Raw genomic sequence first — 21,762 nt, forward strand, 5'->3', positions numbered from 1 at the left:
TACCACCGCAGCCGCAAGGTTGGATAACCAAACTCACTTGGCTAGCATCTTCCCGAAGACCTTCACGTTCTTAAATTCCTTCGAGAAAAGTTAACAAGCTTGTTTTTAGTAAGGTTGACTTCAATTTCATTTCAAAATACGGCACGACTAACATGTCCAGATGGATTTTCAGTTGCTGCTCAGTCACCTCGCTCGAGAACGAATGTGCGTGAATTGTGGTGTCATCCGCATAAATGTCCACATTAGTTTCCGAGAACATGGGGCAATCGTGCGAATACGGAGAGTACAGATGCGGTGTATAGGTACACATGTGTACCTACACCGTTCAGTGGACGTTCATCCCTTAACGAGTTTCATGAACAGATCCATTACGGCAGAGCCTCATATTACCGTGACAAGGCTGCTACGATGAGGTGGCGCCTGGTATCTCGGGTATATAAGGTGTCATAAGGGAGGACTTTCACTTTCGCGGGTGAAGAGCGGTCAAACAAGTGTTCAAAACTACTTGCCTTTTTTTCAGTATCCAAACAAATACTCAATCTCGTGAACAACTTTCCAAGAAGACGGCAAGAAGCATTTCCAGTATCAACACTCCTAGAGATATAAAATGAGTTTGAAGACTGTATAGAGGAGAGATACAAACGAATTGAGGAACTATTTCAATTCTAATTCGAAAATATTCATCTCTCCCAACGCCCCTTCACAGTAGGTTGTGGCAAGTGCCTGTAGGAAAACAGTTACTTTTGTTGGGAATACAAATAAAAATTTAAATTGAGTTTTTTAAACACTGTTACGCCTCTGTGTAATGGTTTGTGTCTAGTTGTCAAGAATTACGTATCTACCCTCGGGAACCAATAGCGTGGGTCCTGTTTTCTTCACCTCTCGCTGAAGACTACCCTCGTTCAGACAATATGGTTTTAGCACAACGTAAGAAAGGTCTAGTTATTTTGTGATATTGATGACATATTTATTCTGTGGAAATTCATCTTCAATTAAATGACATAGATATAGAAATAAAATACTTTGTCTGATTTCCACTTACTTAATGTATTGATATTAATACCAATACATTAATATCAATACATTAAGTAAGTAGAAATCAGAAAAAGTATTTTATTTCTATATCTTTATTATTTAATTGAAGGTCTAGTTAAGTAAAAAGTGTTATTTATTGCAAATAATATCAAAGGTTCTCATTTGTATAAGCTTAGTGATAGTGTTTCTCACATTGAATTAAACAGATCAAACCAATTGTCGTATTCGACATTCTATGAAATCTTTAATACAAGATGTGACGGAATAAAGTGTGTTACTTAATATCCTACGTCGCATTATTTAATAGTACACAGTCCACTAGAAGGGGGCCAGCAAGCTCAAAAACCAAAATTGGGACCCAATAACTTTCATGGTCAATACCAAGATGGATATTGAACAATTTATAATTCGGAGAACTTCTAGGTTCAACATCATTAATCCAGGATCTCCAGTACATCAAACACTTACCGAACAGAACTATAGAAATTGTTTGTGAGTGAAATTTGAGAAAATCATTTTCTTATTTGCAGAAGAAGATCGGTGGTTACTTCAGAGAAGTTGTTGGGAATCGAAAATTGAGATTTTTGAAAAATCATCGAATATTGTAGTCAACTATGTTACCAAAACCTATTGAAAGGAAGGCACTTTTTCAAACCTTTTTCAAAAATCTTTAATGCTCATGAAGTTTATGTAGCTTCTGTACCTTCAATAGTACAGGAAGTAGCAAGGAATAAAGTGAAGTCGTATTTTATTCATCTCCGAAACTACTAGAGATATTTAAATTTTCCATACAGCCAAAATTATTAGTCTTGTTGTTGTAATGTTGTTGGGGGCAAAGTGGTAAAACAATTCAATTTTTTTTATCAGGGATAGCCATTAGCATATTTCGATAGACAATATATTTGTGATGTTTTTGTCTGTGTACGAAATTTATTGAACTATACATTGTGCGTCACCGTGAACGAAGCATATCAAATATCTTCAAGACACATTTGTAAAGGATAAAATGCAAAGACAGGTCGATTTTTGATTCAAGAAAAAGTTGTTTTTCCGTTCAAAGTGCCGAAAAGAAAAGTTACGTAATGGTCAATCACATGGCTAAATCGCTTATAAAATCACATTGTCATTAATTTGTCACACTTTTCCTATTCAAATTGTAGGGATGATAGTCCCCAAGGAAAGAAGGAAGAGGTATGACAGTTGTTATATTGATGAAAATATCCTCCTTGAATTATAAACCGGTTCTTTTCATATTTGTTTCGCAACAATGTGTATTCGATCTGTTTCGTTTTGGGTACAGCATACTGTTCCAGCTGGTAAACAGATACGGAACTTCAAGTTCCGTAAGAAACCTTTTTGCTTATTCTCATAGCCTTCGCATGTTGTGTATGATCCACCAACCGCTGATCAGGGGGAATTCTTCTGGAGGGACATTCATGAACACTCAACTCAAAATCCCGCCCTAGTGCAGTTCAAATCTTCCAGCATAGGGTTTCGAAAGACTAAGCTCAATGAACTGCACAATCCGATAACCCCGCATAATATTCGAAGAGCCCTTGTGGGTTCTGAAAATTTTGCTGCTTCAGGTATAAATGGACTGAATACTTACTGGTGAAGTACCCACCGTCATCTAATCAGTATTTTTGACTCATAGCTGAAGAGAGACCAGTCAGTTTCAGATTGGTTTGTAGAAAGGCAGACTGTTATTGTCCACTAAAATGGAGATTTGTTGACTTCTGAAAATTACAGACCAATATCATGCTTGAATTCATATTACAAATTATTCATGGACATAATATACACTGATTCTATCCGAAGTTGACCGAGCATTCGAACGAATATATGAGCAGAGATGGTTGAACAGAAGAGCCACTTGATGTAAAGGGTAACATATTCATCGATAGATGTGTAAAGCACGACTCAATACAATATTACCTGGATCGATTACCGCGAGGTAATTGATACAATATCACATGAGCTCATCTTGCATTTGCTCAGATGCCTTGTGATACTCAAAAATATAATGAAATGCTTTGAACAGTTGATACCACAATGGCGCACAGGCTTCACCACAGATCAAGCTAGAGGGTATAACTGTGGCAACTCCAAAAATTGAAGGCAAAAGGTTACCCATTTGTCTTATATAGATGAAATCAAGCTTTACACTTCTCCAGAGAAGGATCTCCAACAGTATTTGGTGGTGGTGGAGGGGTACATGCATAGATTAGAGGTAGAATCGTGTTCAACGATCCATTTCCATACTTATAGAATAATGTGAAATTATGAGTATGAATTCTTAACAATACGGTTCAATTCACGAGTTTCTGAAAGCATAATACTTCGAGTGATGATAAAAAAACACTTTTTTGTTCTGCAACATTTATTCATGCATGAAACATATTTTTCAAACACATTTTTATTGACATTGTATCTTATCTAAAATGATCTTCATATATTTAACCACCGCTGTATATACAGCTGGTCCGTTTCCACAATCGACAAGACCATATGACACGATTCCAAAAAGAAACATTCTCCTACCATCATTTACTTTCATTGATTTCATCGCAGGTCCACCTGAGTCTCCATTGCAAGTATCCTTTCCTAAAATAAAAAAAAACTGAAATACTCAGTCATGGAGTGTGGGTTTCATGGCCGGTATCTAACAAATTGTTTGATGTTTCTGGGTTCACTTGCCGTGGTCTGCAGGTTTTTGGGACTGACGTTTCGTTTACAACTGCGTATCCCAGCAAGGGATACCATTGTGACCATTTCTACATTGCTTTTGACAATGTCTGTCGAAGTTGTAGACGAAGTGTCCGGCCTGCAGAACCGGAAACAAAAAATGGTCTGTAACCATTTAACTCAACTTGATATTTCGTATGATCAAGAGTTAATGTCTCCAGTTTTTAAATAATTTATGATAACTTCATAAACCCATAGTTGAATTATTTGGTTGGTTGTCAAAAATAGACGATTGCTTATAAGTTACAAATTCATTTTTTATAATGGTGGAACACCAATGAGCTACTGAAATTGACAAATGTCTGATGAATTGGGCTCACAGATCTCCTATTCTGTATAACAGGCCCATTCCATTAAAATTAGTCATTATGGGTCTTTCGCAATTGGAAAAATTTAACGTAAAAAAAATTCTCTTGGTTCACGAAAAACTAGAAAAGTATGTTAATACTCCTAATTATACTACTAAAAAAACTACTGAAAGGGGTTGATGTATGCATTTTGTTATATGTTCCTCATATAGAGATTGATTTTTTACGTTCATTATTCTTGCGTTATATTGAATATGTCTTTAATGTGATGGAGAAGAGATTTTATTTTTCATGTTCTTTGTTTCCTACAACAAATTATTTTAAATGTCGGTGATAGAATTCTTGTTGGATTTCACGAAATGTGAACTAGTTTTTATATGGATTCAGATGATCTATCGCAGTGTCACATGTATTATTTTGGAGTGCCAAATATATAAAATACTTCCATAAAAAGTATGGTTTTTCAGGGTAAATGTAAATTCTGTAAGTGAAAAACGGAAATGCGAAAAAAATAGTGAAATGTTTGTGAACGCATGAGGATTCAGGAACGTATGGAAAGTATTATGGAAACATAAAATGATTTAAATAATGAATTCTGAAAAAAAACTTATAGAATTATTTGTATTTTCACTCATAGTTTCCCGAATCTAGAACGTTTTACAGAGTGGTGAATACTGTAAATATTAACAAAAAATTTGTGGATTTGAAAAATTATAAAGTGGTATATGGAATATGAAAAAATCATGTATGGTACAATTATAGGACAATCAGCTCTAGATAGTAGTAAATATGGGCTGTTGGGAAATCAGCGGTGCATTAAAAAAATTGATGAAGAAGGGGAGAAAATGTATGAAAATGTATGAGGATACAAAGAGAAAGTTATGAAGCGTGTTTAGGTTGCATGAATTTTGAGAAACGTGTTTCAGCTGACAGAAAATGATGAATATATTTGAGAACTCAAAATAGTTCAACTGTTATTGATTGTGAATTCTGTCAAAACGTTCAGATAGACAAACAGATTGTTTTATTATGGTTTCATTCCAGTACATTCGAATATTCCTACAATTTCATAATTCAACAGTTTGAAAATCCTAAATAAATTATTACATACAATCACTTATTTTTCTGCGAGATCCAAATGTATGAATTTCATTTTTCGAAGCTAAAATTGTACGCTAATCTAAAAAACCTAATCTGCTGATTCTCTCAGAGAAATTTCAGAAATAATTTTCACTTCAAGAATAAGCAGTGCCATGTCAAATGATTCGGTGCACTGACGCCGCTGTTAAAAATAATATTTTACAGCAAAAATTGCTTTTTGATACACAGAAAATACATTATCGGTTTCACAGAAATATTCAGTTTCATAAAGTTTTTCGTTGAAAGATATTTTTTCTCAAAACTTTAGCTCGATGAAATTCAATTATAGAGATCTTCAGGACATATGTTCACATGAATTTGAATAAAAATATCTTAATGAGAAGTAACCTCATCACTGCACGAAATCGTTCAACTTGTTGAAATACATTTTTATGAAATTGTGAGCAAGAACGAAACAATGGTGTCATTAAAATTAATCGTACCTTCTGGGTATCCAATACAGTATTGTTTACTTGTTAAATTGTGTTTATAAATATCATTGCAAAGAGTTTGATTGACGACGGGTTCTGCAACATGCATCAAATCTTTCGATTGATTCTCAGAAGAACTACTCGTGTATCCCCAGCCAGCTATAGTCATATGTTTACCCATCATATTTCTTTTCAGCAAACCACCATAAGGTAAGCATATTGGAACAACGAAATCTAAAAAAAATACAATTCAGAATTTGAAGTCATGACAATTTCTTTTTAGTATCAAACATACTATGTGTAAGTTATACAATTCAAATACTTAATATGGCAGAAAGGCAGAAATTATAAAAGCATTCTAGTTTCAACTCCAGATGAGTCACTCACAACAAATTTTACAGAAAATAAAAAACTAATGATATTGTTGTTTTTCAATCATTTGAATGAAAAAAATAGTTCATTGCATATTGTGAGATATGAAAACACACGGTTTTTTGAATATGGTTGAAAATATTTCATGATGAATTTTTATTAGTTCGGGCTTTCATTGTCTGATGTGAATCTACTATGAATCGAGACAAGGACCTGGAAGACAGAACAAACCCACCTATAGTAGTAGTCATAGAATCCCCAGGGGGCTATGTACGGAACTGCTTTTTTCCAACTGAGAGACGAATTCTTTACGCAAGATGAGGGACTGCCAATGGAATTGCCACTTTCACCAGTTATAGCCAACATATATATGAAGTGTTTTGAAATTCTCGCTATTGGAGAAGCACACAAGAAGCCCAAAAACTGGTTGACATATGTTGACGTCACTTTTATAGTATGGAACCATGGAAATACATAACTAGAGACCTTTCTAAAGCACATCAACAGCGTAAGACCTTTCATTACCTTCACAATGGAAAAGGAAGTCAACAACGAATTGCCATTCTTGGACGTATTGGTGAAGAGGATCGACACTAACTGGAAAATATCTGTATACCGAAAACCCACTCACTCGGTACAGTATCTGAATCACAAATCCAACCATCATTAATCTATTAAAAGGGGAATCATCAAGACTCCAAGACTCTAGAGGAATGTGCTTTCGGGCTCTGTAATACAAAGGAGGTTATCGAGAAGGAACTAGGCATCAACAAAAAAGATATTCAACGGAATAGTTACTACAAAGTGATGGTGGAACTGACTGTGGCTAGAAGACAACAAGAGTTTCGCAGTTAAGAGAAGCCGTGTCACAATCACAATCAGTGCTTGTTTTTTCCTACGTTAGATAATTTTCGAAAAGGGTAAGAAGAATTGGGTCCAAGTACAACATCAAAACCTGCTTCAGATCCGGAAACATCATCCGTAGCAAGCCTTACGAAAAACAGACCACTTAGTTTCGCGGACTGCGAAACTAAGAGATCATTGAAAATCCACATTGCCGAGCACTAGAAAAACACACAACGAGGAGAAACCAGCAAATCAGGAATATCAGAGCATGTTTGGACTCATCAACGTAACATCAAGTGATCTTATGCTGAGATCATCCATAAGGAGAAACACTGGTTCAAGAGGAAATTCAAAGAAGCTGATTATATGTTTTCCAATAACGCATTCAGGCAAGCAAGTGTAGAGAAACGCAACATATGAAAACCTGTAGTCAAGCGGATAACGGTCAATTCCCGCAAAACCGGTGAAACGAAAAGAGAAAAGAGGGGATAGGAGAAAGCGCTCGTATTGTATTTTCTTTCACGTTTATTGTTTAATATAATTGATTTTTTAGCTATTCATTCTGATTTTATCTGTTCTTTCATTTCGAATCATAGTAGAATCACATTAAACAATGTAAGTCCGAACTGATAAAATTCTTTTTATACAATTCACAACACCCAAAAAAGTAATTTGGTAATAGAAAAACAACGTCAAACAACGTCATATACATATTTATTAATCGATATATTTTTTGACACCTTTCAAAAGAAATACACACATCTTCAAAGAAGGTTTAAAAACCTGCAGAAATATTTTTGCAGGTCTGCAACCTACGTTCCTACAGATGTAAAATGCTGAACAGAGTCTTCGTGAATTTTCGCACTTGGAGTTTTCACTAATCACGATTCAGTTCAAATGAAACACCGAAGTTTGTTCACAAAATGTTGCCGACTTTTGTCTACGTGAATATATACTTACATTCATTTATCAGTTGTTCAGAATAAAAAAAAGATGGACAAAATTTGTCAATTGACCAAAAAATTATTATGAATGAAAACATCATGACACAAGAAAACTTGTCGCTGAGAATCGTAGAAAATGTCTACGAAAGTCCAAATGGAGTTGCAAAACTATTAAGTTCTATGCTACTGACCGATTTTTCCTACGGAAAGTTGAAACATGCTTTCCTGACAAGATGTCATTAGGTATACTTCGAAAGGTAACATCCTAGACCGAAAGTCGACTAAAGTTTATCTCGTATAGTCCGGTCAATTTAGACCTGAAAACAGTAATGAAATAACGAAAATCGCAACAGAGCTAAATTCTGGTGCAGACCTTTATTTTACCATGAAAAATGAAAATTTGAAAGTCTCAATCTGTCCCATGAGCGCATCAAAAGTTATTTTGGGTCAAAAGTCACAATTTCAGGTTTTTTGGGTTTTTCTCGAAAACCGTAAGTTTTTTCAAAAAAATACTCCAGACCAAAGTTGTAGATGTCAAAATTTTCTACAAAAATGATCTCATAATTTTTCTGTAAGTATCACCGTTCCTGATATATCGCGATTGTAACAGTCACGTTCTATGTAATATGCACAAATATAACCACGTATATACACATTCAGGTACTTAAGCAAGTAAAAATACCTGTTTAGGACTCTGTTATGTATATACTATATATCATATTCAGAAAATATACATTTAAAGGCCCGTCTGTCCCTTCGAAAATCCCCTCTACCCGTATGGCCTTGAATATAACATCTGGGTACCTATTCTATTGTCCATGTGGCGTCGTTCATGTGCCTGCTTCTTTAAGTGTTCGTTTAACGTTCTATTCGAATGAATATACGTATTTATTACAAGCGTCTACTATAAGAGTTTTTAGTGATTATTATTGGAAAAAGTATCGCAATTTTGTTTATATGCTCTACGCTTTTGACGAAGGTGAAACTGTTGTGGTTAATCGTGGAATGCAAACTTTAATCGATGCAAGTGATGCGAGAAGTGATGAGTTTACTGAATATTTAAGAGGTGTAAAGTCCGTTACAATCTACGTGGATTGCCGAAAATCATGCACCCGGAAAACTTCAATTGCTGCAGCAAAAAGACAACGTGAAGATGAACTTCAAAAGTAAGTTCACCTCGTGCTAAAGCACGAGTAAGTGAATCTAGCTTTAGTTTTAAAGGAAACTGTTTATTTTGTGGCGATGAAGCAGATGAACAGGCTGAGAAAAAAAACGCAGAGTCTTCGAAAAAAATTTTACAAAGTTACTACACTCAAATTCAAAGAATCTATTTTGAAATTAGATAAAGATCGTTCTGGTGTCTTATCAAAAGGTGTCGTTCATCGTATTTATTTTAAATACGATTTAGTAGCTTCGATGCTAAATACCATGATAGTTGTTATATGTCTTTTCTAAGACCTAATACTGGCGGTAAAATTGGGCGCCCACAAAGTGAGGCTGTAAACTCTGCGATGGAGGAAATTTATGAATTTTCGGAAAATAGTAACGATTGCCAGTTTACGTTAGATGAATTAAAGAATGTTTGATAAAATGTAGCTTCAGATAACCGAATTCTAAAAGTACGATTGAAGTTGAAATATGGAAGTAGAATTATTACCCGAATAATCGTCATGCAGTTAAATAAGTATTGTGACTAAAAATTATGTTATAACGATTCGTGGAATAGGCCTACGGGGGAACCGCGTTAAAAAAACGTACCAAGTACACTTCCTCACAGGTGGTGTGGAAACGTGTGCATATAACATAGAACGTGACTTTTATAATTGCGATATCTCAGGAACGGTACTTACAGAAAAAATTATAGAGGCCATTTTTGCAGAGAATTTTAAGATCCACAACCTTGTTCAAGAGTATGTTTTTGATAAAACGGTTTTCGAGAAAAACTCAAAAAATCTAAATTTTGACCTTTGACCACGAATAACTTTTGAAGCGCTCATGGAACAGATTGGAACTTCCAAATTTCAATTTTTATGGTAAAATAAAGGTCTTCACCAAAATTTAGCCCTGTCGCAATTTTTTCATTACTGTTTTCATTTCATTACTGTTTTCAGATCTAAATTGACCGGACTATATGAGATAAACTTGAGTAGACTTTCTGAAAAAAAAAAAAATTTGATTTGTATTAACTCAAAAAAAGTGATGATTATTCACTCGATATATAAGTTTTTCCAAATTGTCTGATACTGAAATAATAATAGTAATAATGTTGCAACGGAAAGCAATCTTTACCGTTGAGTTTGACATGTTTTGCCAATAATATCATATTGATGTCATCTTGGGATGTTTCACTGTCGTAAATATCTATCAAGTAAAGTTTGATTCGTATATCCTGTGGTCGTGGGGCACATACGTTTCCTTCACAGTCAGGGTTAGTTTCCACATTGTTTTCTCCAACTCTGACCCTGAAAAAATGAAAACGTGAACGTAATTAATAACATCATTTTCATTACCTGAAATAATAAGTTTTCGTTACGCATTAAAAAAGTCGGAATATTTCGTTCTTGTAATAACTTCGAGAACATTCGACGAAAATACTAGACAGTTTATTCATTCTTTTTCAATGAAGTATCAAATTGCTTCTATGAAAACATGTCATTCCCGATTGAACAATCGATGATGATGGTAATAATTCAGGTAATTTTCAGCTGAGTACAGAAAAAATTTCATTTTAGTTCCAACAACAAGAAAGATTCGGCCCCAGAAGAAGAAGAACAACAACTAGTGAATACAAGAAAACACAGATAATATACAGTGTCATCTCCAAAGTATGCACCATATGGGAAATTTATTTATTAAGGGTTTTTCAACAAGAAGTTATCCCTGATGAAAGTTCGTGCATCCTCTAAAACTGAACATGCACCAACAAAATACAGAACAACAAACGTAATATACGAGAAGCCTTCAAATATTTGATTTTGTGACAAGAGTAAAGTAAAGGAGATTTTCTTGTCCAAAATGAGTGTTTTAAGTTAAATCTCCAGAAAATCAATGAGTTTGTTCCGAAATGTCTATTTTATTTCGATGTTTTGTGATTTGATATTATTGAATATCAAGTCCCCATTTAAAATAATGGTAAAAAAATAAAACTTCACTCAGATGGCAATGAATTCAAATCTAGATGTATTTTTCAATTCTGAACAACTTTTCTAAATAACATTTCTCGAGATTTTCCAAAATGAGAGTACAAATATTTGAAGGCTTCTCGTATATTACGTGTGTTGTACTGTATTTTGTTGGTGCATATTTAGTTTTAGGGGATGCACAATATCAGTAATAATTTTTTGTCGAAAAACCCTTAATAAATAAGTTTCCTATATGGTGCATACTTTGGGGATGACACTGTACAATCAGTTAAAAGTTTCCTTCAGTTGGATTATTCACAGTGGTGAATTGTATGGAGTAATGGATTTATAGAAAACCATAGATAGTAACTCGAAAGAATATATTTATATTTTCGAAGAAATAGTCACAGTGATACTGGCGTGAAGTTATCCACAGCTTTATGGCCACACATGCTGACGTAGAGGAAAATAAAAATCTGTGACTGGGATACGAAATTATTAGCACCCGTACTAATATCTGTCGCTAGAAATAACTATTCACTATAGGTTGAACGTGGAATTAGTAAGACTATTTGGTGTATAACTTTTTCAAAGAATCTTGAGTAGATTCACGCGTTGATAACCGTTTCCTCATCAACAAAACAGATTTAGAGAAGAATAATATTGGAAATATCAGACTTACTTTCCAATACCCCATGTAGAAATGATACCCGATGATGTGCGTTCATCAAAATCACACCACTTCCATAGTTTCTTGAGTAGATTAACTTGGTGACAACAGTTTTCTTGACTTGTTGAAACAATCAAACCCACTTTATAAAACCCCTTGTAGAATTTGAAATTTCAACAATTTTTTTTTCGAAAATTCTGACAAGAAAACTTTTATCACTACATCAATCTACTCAAGATTCCATAAGCCTTTTTTGATTTTATTGCACGCACATCATATGTTTCCAATTCTACAAGAGGTTTTAAAAAGTTAGTCTGTTCGTTTCAACAATTTTTTTCTCAAAATTTGTAAAGGTGACAAGAAAACAGTTTCTACTATGCTGATCTATCTAAGATTATATAGAAGTTGTGTGATTTTCATGAACGCACATCTTCTGGTTCCAATTCTACAAGGAATCTCATAAAATGAGTCTGATAGTTCAACAATTTTTTTTCCAAATCTGTTTTGGTGATAAGAAAATTGTTATCACTACGTCAATCTACTCAAAATTCTATAAGACTTGTTCGATTTTTATGCACGCACATCATCTGGTTCCAATTCTACGAGGTGTTTTGAAAAGTGACTCTGATTGTTTCAACATTTTTTTCTGGAAATCTGTTTGGGTGACAAGGAAAACTGTTATCACTACGTCAATCTACTCGAAATTTCATAAGGCTTGCTCGATTTTTATGCACTCACATCATCTGTTTTCAATTCTACAAGGGGTTTTAAAAAGTAAGTCTGATCGTTTCAACAATTTAATTCTCGAAATCTGTATGGATGACAAGAAAACGGTTTTCATTATGTTGATTTACCCAAGATTCTATAACAGTTGTGTTATTTTCATGAACGCACATCATCTGGCTCCAATTCTACAACGAATCTCAAAAAATAAATCTGATTGTTTCAACAATTTGTTTTTCGAAGTCTGTTGGGGTGACAAGACCATGTTAATCTACTCAAGAAACTATGGAAGTTGTATGATTTTGATGAACGCACATCATCGGGTATCATTTATACCTGGGGTATTGGAAAGTAAGTCTGATATTTCCAATATTATTCTTCTCTAAATCTGTATTGTTGATAAGAAAACGTTTATCAACACGTCAATCTACTCAAGATTCTATAAAAAAGTTGTTCACCAAATAGTCTTACTAATTCCACGTTCAACCTATAGTGAATAGGTATTTTCAGCCACAGATATCAGTACGGGTGGTAATAATTTCGTACCCCAACCACAGATTTTTATTTTTCTCTACGTCAGCATGTGTGGCCAGAAATCTGTGGATCACACCAATCACAGAGATGTAGTTCGTCGGTTCCACTGTGAAGTTAATAAAACATACAAGTAAAGGTCTTTTTGAAAAAAAGTTCTCGTGAATATATCTCCAGACTTGCTTCGTTTCTGAGATACAAGACGTTTTAGTAAAAAAGAAGGTATTTATAAAATATCATAAATATCCTCACATCGATTTGGTTGAAATTAGTTACAGTTATTTGAAGTAATGAGTTGGAACTCATTAAGTATAGAGCCCACAACAAAGCCTCGGAAGTTACGTGGGGATGATTCATGAAGTTTTTCTTCAACAAGTTTGAAACCTTGGCTCATCGAAAGAACTGACCTTTGCTCTTCTCAGATTAAGTGCACTGAAGTCAAAAACTAGCAACATTGTCTGCCAATATTGTGGTTTACCATAGTCACATGATGAGTATAAAGGTTCCTGACAACAGGTTTAGAGTATGCCATGAGTATGCGTCCAAAACCCTTTAGAATTTATAGTGGGATTGTCTTGTACAGGGTGAGTCAACAAGATTCCCTCGGTCCACTGATATCAGGGGAAACAATTTTTCGAACTGCTCAATTTTTATTGCAGTCTTATCGATGAATATTAACTTTTGAACCAAAGTTATACTTTTCTATATTTTAGCGTTCTAAGAAATTTTTGTTTTCGAATTTTTATTGCGGCATTGCCAAGTTATTTCAGGAAAACCTATTTTGCAGACAATATTTTTTCAATTCACCACCACAGCAATTGAGTGGATTTTTTCCAGTAATAGTTAGTTAAAATCAATATGATAATTTCTGGAATCTCAACTTCTGTAAATAATATATAGGGTGCTCAGTAAAACCGGTCAAGTTTCATTCATTTTCAACAGACATAATTCAAATTTTTCATTTTTATGAAATGTATTAACATTTCACTACATGTTTAATCAGAGGTATGCTATACGAAAAACTGATATTTTACAAATTATACCAAGTTTTACTAACTGTTGTAAACACAAAAAATGTCATTTTTTACGTTCACTTACTCAAATTTGTTTTTCGAATATTCAAACTAATCGCTAGTACATTCGCATTTTTCATATCATCCAGTGATAGTTATCAGCGGTTCCATAAGAAATGCATAAAAAACCTAAAGAATATTTATACTGCTTTTTTCTTTAAAAACCCACTCACCCATGACATATCAAAAAATGAATCTCGGAATTTGTCAATAACGCCACGTATTGAAATTTATTTCGTGTGTATATTGAATCATTTCCATTATGTATTGGAAGATATGGTGCAAATGGTTTATGCTTTGGGGAAAAGTGACGGAAACTGCCTCCTTGTATCTAGGATTTACAAAAAATAAATCTTTGAAAGAAGACAACCAGATACCAGATGGAAGGGCCTTTCAGACTCTATAAAGACTGATAATGTCAATCACGAGAAGTTCGAACGTGTTTGTCCTGTAACAAATTAAGGGAATATATTTCAAGTTGCTCTTCACCTTGTTGAAAATCACCATGTGAGTACCCGAACCCTGATCAAGGAATAAAATTTTCTCAAATCTGCGTGTCTGGAATGATACGAGCAAACAAATTTCATTCCTACCACATACAATTGATGCAAGAGTTGAGAGGAAGAGATTTTGATTTTTCGATTCCGTGTTATTTTCTGATGATGCGGCTTTTCATACAAATGGAACTGCGAATCGGCATAACATGCATTATTATGCAACGGAAAAAACCCCATTTTGTTCGTTGCCTGAACCATCAACAGCGTTGGTCACTGAATGTTTGGGATGGAATTCTGGGAAAGAGAGTTATCGGTCCGTATTTTTTGGATGGGCATCTCACTGAAAGAAAATATGTTAGATTTCTTCGGCATAAGTTTTCGAGTTTATTGGACAGGGTTCCATATGGAACAAGACTTAGAATGTGGCTACAACAAGACGGTGTACCACCAAATTTTGAAACTGAGGTACGGGACTACCTCAACGATCATTTCAATGAAACATGGACAGGTACGGGTGGGCCTATGGCGTGGCCACCCAGATCACCTGATCTGACCAAAATGGATTTTTTTAGGGGTTTATCAAATGGATTGTCTACCAAACTCTTCCAATATCTACAGAAGACATGATACAAAGAATCACTAGAGCTTTCAGGAAAATGCCAGGGGATATGCTGGAACGTGTGGAGGATTCGTTTAAAAAAAGACTGACATTATGTGTTGCAGAAAATGGTACCATTTTGAATATCTTCTGGACTCTTCTATTCAAAAAAAAATTGAAGCGTTATTGTTCATATTGAAAAATTTTTGAGTAAGTGAACGTAAATAAATGAATGTTTTGTTGTTACAACAAATAATAAAACTGGGTATAATTTGTAAAATATATGTTTTTCGTATAGTAAACTTATGATGAAAATGTAGTGAAATGTTGAAATATTTCATACAAATGAAAAATCACAGGGTGTTACATTTGAAACAGTTGAATTATGTCTGTTTGAAAATGAATGAAACTTGATCGGTTTTACCGAGCATCCTGTATATTGTTTCCGAAAGTTGAGATTTCCCCAAACTATCATAGTGATGTTGACTAACTATTCCTGAAAAAATCCACTTGATTGTTGTAGACATGCGGGTGGTGGTGAATTAAAAATATATTGTCTGCAAAATATGTTTTTCTGGAAAAACTTGGCATTGCCGCAATGGAAATTCGAGAACAAAAATTCCTTGAAAAGAGTTAAAAAAATATGTAATTCAATGACGTATTCAAATACTGGGTGTTTCATTCAAAAAATATAACTATGGTTGGCCACGCTTGGCTGAATCAACCAGTATGCGAGAAAATAAGTTTTAAAGATAGTATTTATTGATATGACTGCGAAAAAAATTGAGCAATTCGTGAAATTGTTTTTCCTGATAGCAATGGAACGAGGGAATCTTGTTGACTCACCCTGTACATACGAATTCAGAATATATTATTATCCCCTGGTATGCTCTGATTCTACAATTGAATCATCACCACCATGAATTGCTTTATGTTCCCAAAAATATCAAATTGGTTATGGGAAATGAGAAGTGCCAACCACTTTTTGAAAATAGTTTTTACACAATTGATCATCCCCAGAATCATACCAATAGCATGCGTATACTCTCTCGCCGCCCGTAAGAGTTTATACAAGTCAGTTTCATCTGAGAAGTTTGAGATGTGGAAAACAAGGAGGCTGAGAAAGTCACCCTGAGAAATATTTATTGTTATTGTTATTATCAGATAATAATTACATGATTGTTCAATTATAGAAGGATTTTAAGTTTTTCTAATTTGTCCAGCTATATTCCGTAAGATGACAGCTGGTCAACGACAAAATCTATTTCAAATTGATTTTACTGAAGCATTGAAAATTTAAAACAAGTTTCCATTACTCACATGTTGTTCTTCGTACCACAGTGGCCAGCCGTTAGTACATGTGTTGTCGATATCAAACTACCGGCACAAAAAAATTCGGGTTCCATTAGAGTAAACCTAGCAAAACCTATTCTAACCATCCATGGAAATTGACCCAGAGCCGCCTTTTCTCCACCGATAATTCTACCTTTCGCAACATCGAATCTTGTCATTCCACATGTATCCTTCGGCAAACATTTCCAAGAAGGGTGATTGTCAATTATACTGGATTTATTACCTGAAAAATGCCAACGTATACTGTTTTATATATTGAAATGGGTATATGTTTGAGTGGAGATCAGTTTTTGAGAAAAAGCTTCTTGCATTTTCACTTCTCCATCTTCATATAATAAATGAAATTTTCGAAGGAAGGAAGCAATCTAATTCAAAATAATTTTTTTACAAAAATTCGTAAATCATACATGAAAGGTACTTTTCTAGAAACAATTACTTGAATTACACAAAAAAGTGCGGAAGAACAAGTACCACATAAAGCTCCTTTTTAAATTGGTCAAAAAAAACGGACGGACAGCATTATTTAGGCAGAATCTTTTGATAGTGGATGATAAAAAATATACTCTGCAGAATCTGAAATCGGATCCCCTTTTATTTTCGTTACATCTGAGTCGGGCTAATGAAATGAAAGAAATAAGCTCTCCTGAAGTTACCCTGCCAAAGAAACCATCCAGAAAAAATCATCCAAGAAGTGTCAAAAATTCTTCACATAGGTAGTTAAATTATCTATTTCCACATTTCTGTTTAATCTGAATCATCTTTTTTGTAAACTATTGATTATTTTACTGTCTCGGCATAATGGACAATTTCATAAAAAATTTCCATTATCAACAGTAGACAGTTGCGCTGAAAATCTTGCGAATAAAATTAGATGATTTAGGAAATGCTTGCTACATGAATAGCATTTTGGAAGTGTTGTTATTGGCGAAGAATTTCAAGAACGAGGTTTCAACGATGAAGGAGTACGAGAATGTTTCCTACTCATTCACCAAACTCGAACAATTGTTCATGCAGTGCAGTTTCGTAAGAATGCATCGTCTCCACCAACCGATTTCCTGGTCTTTGAAGTCCATTAGATATTTGTTAGGGCAAGAGGATTGTTCCGAATTCTTTGGATTCTAGTTGAATCCTCTTATGGGGCAATCGTCTGGTAACAGGCTTGTCTGGTGGTGCCATCAGTACCACACTGTCAGCGGCATGGAGATCCTTCTAGAACTATTTCCTCTCGACATTTTTCTGGAGAGAGAGGCTAGATGGACTGCATACAAGCAATCTGATGCGGAGTACTCTAGACTGCTGGCTGACACTGAAAGTCACAGCATTCTGGGAGTGATCTCTGACATTATGCTTCCAACTGTCAACTGCGAACTGCCTTACACAGTACTCCGAGAGAAGGAAATTTCAATAATTGGTAGAAAATTGCCTAAAACGACTCTCCTCAATAGGAAGACTCAACAAATTGTCTCTCGTCTGGATTCCTGCCCACACTGGTCTGAAAGGCAATGAGGAAGGCAAAGAAGGGTGCTGCAAGTAGTTTCATCGGACCAGAAGCTGTCATTGGCATTGCTTTAAGTTTTGCCAAACAAACATTGATCACCTGGATGGCAAAATCTTCCAGGGTTGGCTCACTCCAAGGCATTCATTCACCCTTCGAAGCTTAAAAACCAATAGTTGTTGGAGTACAGTAGGGATGAACTACGATGTCTAACTGTCGGAAGACAGTTTGTGTCGTCTCTGGTTATAATTTGATGAAACAGCAGAGCATATACTTTGTGCCTGGCCCGCTGAGGACCGAATCAAGTTTTCAGAGTTTGGTAGGTTGGTTGGTTGAGTTTCAATAGGTGTGAGCCACAGAAAACTCTTGCTGGTTACGGTGAAGGGACGAATAGGCCCACTCACTTTTGACCTAACCCAACCAATGACGCAATATCAGTACTAACTAAAATTATATATTCAAACGTAGTTAAAAGTTGTTGGAAGTCTTGTAAAATGTGTGAGTTTGTGAAAGGTCACTATATCTGATGGGAAGCTGTTCATCTCATCGCGTGCAGGCAGTTGAAATTGTTGAATATATTAGCGGGGAAGAAGTGACTCAATATGGAGTACCTCGGGGATCAGTGTTGGGACCGTTGCTGTTGTCTGTTTACATAAATAGCCTATTAACGATAAATTCATCTGAAAAAATCAGGGTGTTATAATCGATATTGGTACTGCAACTCATATCAGATACCTAGGTGTAATTTGAGATGGAATGAACATGTCACCAGTATAACCAGAACCTTGAGGTATATTCAATTCAAATTCAAGCAAATGAGAAGTTTTCTAGACCCAGAATAGTTGAGAAAAGTGTATTATGCTTTAGATGAATCACGAATTCAATTTGCTATTCTCAGTTAGGGTGGTATTTTACCATCACATTTGACAAAACTAGACATAGGTACTTCATAAGAAATATTAAAAATAATGTTCTTCGAACATTTTACTTACCCTACTCTAGAATTATTTCCGTGATGCGAATATATTAAGTATTAGCATATCTCTACAAAATTAGAGGAACACTACCAAAAATTGATCATAACAATGACACAAGAAAAAAATTTGACGAATATGTCAGAATAAGCAAAACCAAAAAATCACTGTGCCAGAGATGGCCTTCACATACATCACTCAAAATTTCCAATTATCTACCAGACAAAATATACATTCACTTCATAAATTCTTACCGTGTCCTCAAAAATCATTTCAAAACCTTTTTATTGAACACAGATTTTGAAGTACTACTGCTGAATTGTTGATTATCTGGTATTTTTGTATATATGTGTGTCATATTTTTTTAATCTTTTCTCACCTTTTCTGTTTTGTTTTGTATTCGACTCAATAACTTAAAAAAAAGAAGTCAACTCTTACAATCAGCTTGGTTAATATGAGGTTTCTATGTTTATTTTTTTTATTGTACAGTAGCTACCCGTTTCTTAATAAATATATTATTATTATTGGTTTTGATTTTTTATCTCCAGCTTTTTCCAAACAAGAAAGGTTTTGTGAAAAGCGATCATATTTTTTCCATTTCCTGTCACTAGTCCAGAGTTGCATGAATATGTAATTATGAAGTTGAAAGTCTGCAGCCAATACCACATAACTGATTTCTGCAGGTCTACAGCCAATACAGCCAATATTTCTCCGAGAGCTGACTATTTATAGGTCATTTGAGTACTCTCACCTATCCTGACCGTTTTGCGGGAGTTGCCGTTTTTCTCTTGATTATGGGTTTCCATATGTTACGTATCTCTACCCTAGCTCGACTGAATGCGTTGTTGGACAACATATATGCGGCTTCTTTGAATTTCTTTCTAAACCAGTGTTCCTTTCTGTGGATGATCTCAGCTTGGGACCACTTGATGTTATGTTGATGAGTCCAAAGATGCTCTGCTATTTTCCCGATTTGCTGATTTCTCCTCTCTGTGTGTGTTTCTTGTGCTCGATAATGCGAACTTTCAATGGCCTCTTAGTTTCACCGATATATAATTTCTTGCACTCGTAGGGTATCCGGTAAATGCAATTCTTGGAATCGGAGTCCACGTCCGGTTTTCGTGAGGCTGCTACGGATAGTGTTTCCGGATCTGAAGCAGGTTCTGATGTTGTACTTGGACCCAATTCTTCTTATCCTTTGCGAACATTATCCGGTGTAGGAAAGGGCAAGCACTAGTTATGACGTCTTCTCTTTCTTGGTATCCTTTGGACAAAATTGTTCCTTCTCAAGACCTTCCTTCGTATTACAAAGCCCGAAAGCACGTTCTATCATAGTCTTGATGATTCCTCTTCTAGCCGATTGATGATGGTTGGATTCGTGGTTCTGATATTGTCCCATGTGAGCGGGCTTTCGGTATACAAATCTATACAATATCCAACGTGGTATAAGCAGGGGAAGTAGTTGTTTTCTGATAGGCATTTACCAAAACCTACTGTGTGGGTTGTTGGGAGAGATGAATGTTCCGAAGTGCCATTTCAAAATATTTATTTTCTTGTACGTATGTATTTCTTCCCAATACAGTTTTCATAATTTTAATTTCTGTCTGAAAGATTATATTTTTTCAGGTTATATAGAAAATTATAGTGAACGGAATAAATTATGGTACAGAAGTATTATTTTGATATATATCTAATAAAAACTATTTGCTTTTCTGATCTTAATTGATAAATTGATGGATGTAACCGTTACTACGTGGCAGGATATCATAACGAAGAAAAGAGACATGAAACTTTCTATGTCCTTATAGGACTAAACTACAGTAAATATAGTTACAAATGAAGGTGGTGAAAAACATAGAAAGTTTCAAGTCTCTTTTCTTCATTAATCTCAATCAGTTCATGAGCATTTTAATTTTGTATCGATTATCATATCTTTTTCAGGAATCATTACAAATTGAATGAACCTTTGCTCATATTTCTTTTCATATCAACTTAAAAAAAACCGTTTTTCTGCAAATATATGTATTAACAGGTTTCTCTTCCCAAGTTCTATGATCTCTCCCGTTCAACTTGGATTCCAAAAATGGTTCATTAACCAGCAATTCATCAATCAATAGCAGGAATATATATCCGATATTGGATAAAAAATACTTACCATGAACTTCTGTCCAATGTAAAATTAGTAAGATTGTTACACTTTTCAGCCACATGATGACATTGAACTGTTAGTGAACGACTAGGTTTTGTCGTCCATTTATTTTAACGGCTACTTTTAATGATAAGTTAAGGCATGAACGTATGTGTCAGTTGTTGAACAAAAATGAACCCAAGATAACACTCGACAAAACTTGGGACCTCCATAACTTATAACACCGCCGTGAAACATCAGATGAATGTCACTTTCTCGAAATATAAAAAAGTTTTTCAGCTTGTGTGCTGCACTGCACAGAGGTTCATTAGCATTCATTTATTATATCAATTACTGCAAGATATTTGATGTAACATCACATGAAATAATCTTGCATTTGCTCTCGAATTTTTTGACATCATTGTTTCATTTTTTACTTTACAATATTTCGTTGGTACCTAATATACACCTTATAATCGTTTGATTTCAGCGTGATCCTGCTGCTGGAGGTTGGGAAAGATGGATGTTTTGAGATTTCATTTCGAAATATCTAGTTTCTCATAAAATACATTTACTAAACTATTGTACATATTATAGCATTTTCAAAACCTTTTCTTTTTTATTGAACTCGTTTTTAGCGTACTAAAGAAGTTTTCAGTTCTTGAATATTCTAGCATTGAATCAATGACTTTTCAGTGTAGGAAAAATGCCCCTCTATCGTAATTTCTATAGACAAAAATATAAAGAATAAATTCCTGAAAACCCCTTACAGAATCT

General features: G+C 34.7%; 1 protein-coding gene across 1 annotated transcript; it reads right to left on the bottom strand.

Moving 5' to 3' along the window:
• Window positions 1–3,397: 3,397 nt before the first annotated feature.
• LOC111513089 (venom protease) lies at window positions 3,398–21,169 on the bottom strand. Its single transcript, XM_023169249.2, has 5 exons — window positions 21,013–21,169; window positions 16,356–16,611; window positions 10,111–10,283; window positions 5,672–5,893; window positions 3,398–3,639 (listed from the first exon to the last, which is right to left on the bottom strand). Exons 1-5 carry the CDS (start codon window positions 21,065–21,067, stop codon window positions 3,452–3,454), a joined length of 894 nt encoding a protein of 297 aa, XP_023025017.1. The 5' UTR covers window positions 21,068–21,169; the 3' UTR covers window positions 3,398–3,451.
• Between the last annotated feature and the right edge of the window lie 593 nt (window positions 21,170–21,762).

Source organism: Leptinotarsa decemlineata, unplaced genomic scaffold (genome assembly GCF_025532065.1).
Source record: "Leptinotarsa decemlineata unplaced genomic scaffold, Ldec_3_MD MMD2_tig00026307_RagTag_RagTag, whole genome shotgun sequence".
NCBI classification, from domain to species: domain Eukaryota; kingdom Metazoa; phylum Arthropoda; class Insecta; order Coleoptera; family Chrysomelidae; genus Leptinotarsa; species Leptinotarsa decemlineata.